We start from the raw sequence: 4361 nt of genomic DNA, 5'->3' as shown, positions 1-4361 counted from the left end.
GGCAGTGTCACTGGCCCTCATATGTGGGATCCGAACCGGGGCCCTCTGGCATCCCAAGCCAGCTCTTAACCATCGCGCCACTCGGCCGGCCCTGGTTCCCATTTTAAAGGCAGGGCCACTGAGGCATAGAGGAGACACCACCATTGAGGGCCAGTCGGAGTTAAACTGGCTCTTGAACTACAGTTGACCATTGAACAGTGTGTGGGGGGTTAAAGGCGCCAACCTCCCCCACAGTCAAAAGTCCTCATATAAGTAAGTTGGCCCTCTGCAGACTCAGCTGCAACCTCCCAGCAGACCCTTGAACAAGGCGGGTTTGAACTGCACGGGTCGAATGAAAATCGTGTATAAGTGGACCCGCAGCGCAGTTCCAGCCCGCCTTGTCCAAGCATCAGCTGTACCCTGTCTCGCCGCCTGCCTGCTCTGAGCTTGCCCTTTGGCCTTTCTCTGCCCACCTGCTCGAAGTAGCAAGAGCTGGCGGGCAGCGCGTGAAGCCGTGTTCCCAGGCCAGGTCTGCAGCTGCTAACTGTCACTGGGAACCAGCGTGGAACGTTCTGGAGCCCGGCTGCTTCCTCAGTGAAATGAGGAGACAGAATTGCATCTTTCCCAGACCTGGGGGCAGGGAAGGGGCAGCAACTCTGGCTTCTCCACGACGCAGGCGCCTGGGAAAGAGACCGATTTTGTCTGGAGTCTCCGGTTCCCCGTGACACGTCTCCAGAACCAGGCCTGGGGGTGCAGCTCCTTTCTTTAAAGTTCTGCCTCCTCCAAAAAGGACTTCAAATGGTCCATAATAAGGCCCCCGATAGTAACTCCCAGATCATCTGAGACAATGGAAGAGCCAAGGGTGGAGAAGTGCACGCTGGGGAGAAAGGGTCAGAACTTCCGTACGGTCCTCGTCTGTCTTCTAGCTGCATCTGATCGGTCCAGGAGGCCCAGCGGCCCCCTCGCCCCTCTCAGGCCTCTGCCTGTCTCTGAGCCGTGCTGTGGACACTGGCAGCTGGACTCCAACCAGCCTGAGCCCTCCCTGTTCTCCCTTCCCTAGCAGACGCCATCACACATCTGAGCCCATCTGCACATGTGATCGCAGGTGCTGGCACTGGCCATGGCTGGGAAGGGGGCTCTTCCAGCCCCCCGGCTTGTCACCCTCTGGGTCCTGAGCTCCTGCCAGCTTGCAGCATTGTCATGGGACAGGCAGCTCTGCACGCCAGGCTGGAGAGTTGGGGCTTTAGAGCATGCTCTTTCGTCTGCCAGCCATCACCTGCCACGTGGGCTGGGACCCACCTGAGAGGGGAAGGCTCCACACCCTGGCTGAGTNCAGAGGTTGAAACTCATTGCACAACTGGGTCAAGAAGTGCTGTAAACCCACCAGATGCAGGCGCTGGTCAGTTCCACTCTTACTGGGTGCCGGGCTGGTTGAAGTACTTGGCTCGGTTGGCACGCTGGACCCTGCCAGAGCCCCGCAAGCCAACTCACTGCCACACCCTGTGCCCCAGGCCGGCCTGTGTGTTACTGACCAGGCGCCTTCTCTGTCGACCACAGATCCCTCAGCCAAGCGGCCGGGCGTCGTCGGCAGCCTGAGAACGCCTGGATGGGAGCCTTGGGGACCACCCAGCCTTGCTCCTGGCTCACCCGCAAAATGTGGACAGCCCTTGTGCTCGTTTGCGTTTCCTCCTTGTCCTTCTCTGAAGGCCGAGCGACATCCCAGGATCCACGTAAGTGAGAAAGCTGGGTGACTAGTGGACAGGCCCGGTGGCCCCGGAGCCCCAGAGCTCCCCGGTGCTGGACTGGGAAGGGCTGCCAGGCTGAGCTTCTCCAGGGCCAGCGTGGGTGGGGAGCCCCCAATGGGACAGGCCTCTGAGCCCTGAGAGGACCACTCGCTTGGCCCTGCAAAACCTCCTTTCCTCTATGAACCCAGTCTTCAGTGGGGAGTTCATCCATTCATACCTCAGATGTTTACCTGCACTTCTACTGTGTGCCAGGCACTGTTCGTCTCCAGGGAGACCTGCAGCAAAGCCTTTTATAAAGCCAAGAATTCTTGTGCAGTTGGAATATCTGGGCAGCGGTTTATCTGCTTCGTAAAGCCGGGTGTGTGTCTGATGGGCTTTAATGGTGAATCACACCTGTAATGGGAGACTTTCACTCTGTCTGGTGTTTTGGGAATTGGATCAGAGAGTGAAACTCTTAAGCCTTCGATGGGCTTGGGGTTCCGAGAGGGCAAAAGGGCTTTAAAATCAAAGTGCCGATTGCTTCTGCGGTGGGCTGCAGGCCAGATGTGTGCCGCGAGATCAGAGGGCCGCCCTGCACACAGCCCCTCCCTTCACTCCCTAGGCCGAGAAGCCAGGCACAGCCAGGCCGCGTCTCAGAATAACCCACAGGGCTGAAAGTGATTGTGCGTTTTCTCCGTTTCTGACTTTAAGGGCACTTAGCCTTCAACCAGATACGAGATAACTTAGTCAAGAAAAGTGTACCCGAGGAAACAGCTGAAAGCACCTTGAGCAAAACGTCTGAAAAAATGACCACGATGACACTCTCTCCTGTCACATGGACCAAAAGGACTTCAGTAGACAACAGCTCTCTGGCCATCACAGCAGGAAAACACAGGACAGCTGTGAACACTTCAGCAGTTGTGGCACATCCCCCTGACCACACGACCTCTGGGGTGCCTGTGCCATTGGCCCCGATGTTGGCACCACCCTCTCTGTCTCCCACGGCTGCTCTGGGCACACCCGGGACACAGGCACCCAGTGGCAGCACGTCGACAAAAGCAGTGCCTCTGACGACACTGAACACAAGGGCTCAGCCAGCTGCTGCCACCATAGCAAATGCAAGCACCCCCACGGGCACGCAGAGCCCTTCCAAGCACACATCCAGCCACTCCACAGGCAGCCCCGCGCCCCTCACCCCCCGCCAAGCACTTAATGGGTCCACACCAGGCTCCACCACACAGGCGTTGACAACTGGGCCTGTGGCGGACACAAGCAGGCCCATAACCCCAGAGCCCACCTCTCCCTCCGTGGCTTCCGTGTCCACAACAGTGGTGACCACCACCAAGACACAAGCCAAGAGGCCAGCTTCTGTGCCTCCTTCTAGCCCGACCCCTGGGGTGGGGACCACATCCCCCACTCCGTGGCCAGGCACGCCCCAGACAACGGAGCAGGCCCCAGATGGAACTGCTTCCACCAGGCCAACGACCGGGAGCTCAGGGGACTCTAAGATGCCAGTCACGGACTCGTGCCAGCCCAGCACCCAAGGCCAGCACCTGGTGGTCACCACCAAGCCCCTTCCCCTGTCCCCAAACAGAAGTTCACTCCTGGCGGTGCTCTTGCTCGGGGTGACCCTTTTCTTCACAGTCTTGGTCCTGTTTGCCCTGCAAGCCTACGAGAGCTACAAGAAGAAGGACTACACGCAGGTGGACTATTTAATCAATGGCATGTATGCCGACTCTGAAATGTGAGGTGGCGGGAGGCTGGCCTGCGGCCCCAGCTGGACCCTTGGAGGGGTGGGGCCCTTCCCCTTCCATCTTCCCTCTGAGACCAAACCAAGTGCTTCCAAATTCTTTGGTGCCATTTAGGAGCTATGCCAGATGCTTAAACACATTTAATTACTCTCAGATTAATTCCACGAACACAGGGAGTTGCTGCTTTTTTCATATTTATTTTTGTAAACATGACGGAGCAGTGATGGGGCCGTGGGGCGGGGCTGGTGAGCCCCGTGTGTCAGATCCTGGCCAGAATTAAAGCAATGACCGCTTTCCATTCAGACCGTGTCTCCCCATTTGTGTGGGCCTCATCCTGCCCACCACCGCCGCAGGGGAGCCTTTTCGAAATACGAGTAACGGTTCGTTTTTGTAAATGCTGAATATGACGCGGGACCCTGGCAGTCTGCTGGGTCGGGCTGCTTCCTTGGGCTTTGTGCTTATGCCCAGAGCTGCCCTCACTTGGCATCTGGCACCGTGTGGAGAGGCAGCTCTTTTCTCTCATCCCCCTTTCTCTGGACCATTCGGTGGGGAGCCACACGGTGTAGCCAGGTCAGCCTGGACCTGCCCAGACCACCCTCGCAGTGACCACACGCCTCGTCTACACGTGCCTTGTAGAAAGGCTTGTGTGGTGGGATGGTCATTACTGGCACCTTGCCCCAGGTCGCCCTGGAACCTGGGGAGCCCCAGGCCCGTGAGTGCAGGGCCCGCTCCCCTCAGCAAGATGACGGCCCTGGGTTCCAGTCCCCAACAGCCCTCAGAGCCGTACTTGCTGCGTCCTTGTCATGGACTGGCCACTGTCCTCGTGATTGATGCAAATAACTCATTTAGCCACCCTACCCCCAACCCTGGAGATCAGCTGTGGTTCCCATTTTATTTATTTATTAAA

The 4361-nt window shown here is 58.0% G+C and overlaps 1 protein-coding gene across 2 annotated transcripts in view; it reads left to right on the top strand.

The window, feature by feature from the left end:
- The window catches only part of CUNH11orf24 (chromosome unknown C11orf24 homolog), a 14013-nt gene extending 10263 nt beyond the window's left edge, over positions 1-3750 (top strand). For both annotated transcript variants that reach the window (XM_019654647.1, XM_019654648.1), the window contains 2 exons: positions 1537-1709; positions 2415-3750. In XM_019654647.1, the coding sequence (XP_019510192.1) occupies positions 1537-1709; positions 2415-3451 (1210 nt within the window). In that variant the 3' untranslated portion in view covers positions 3452-3750. The remainder of the gene's footprint in view (positions 1-1536; positions 1710-2414) is intronic.
- The last annotated feature ends 611 nt before the right edge of the window (positions 3751-4361 follow it).

This window comes from Hipposideros armiger, unplaced genomic scaffold (genome assembly GCF_001890085.2).
Source record: "Hipposideros armiger isolate ML-2016 unplaced genomic scaffold, ASM189008v1 scaffold_228, whole genome shotgun sequence".
NCBI lineage: Eukaryota > Metazoa > Chordata > Mammalia > Chiroptera > Hipposideridae > Hipposideros > Hipposideros armiger.
This window is presented reverse-complemented; position numbering and strand designations above follow the sequence as displayed.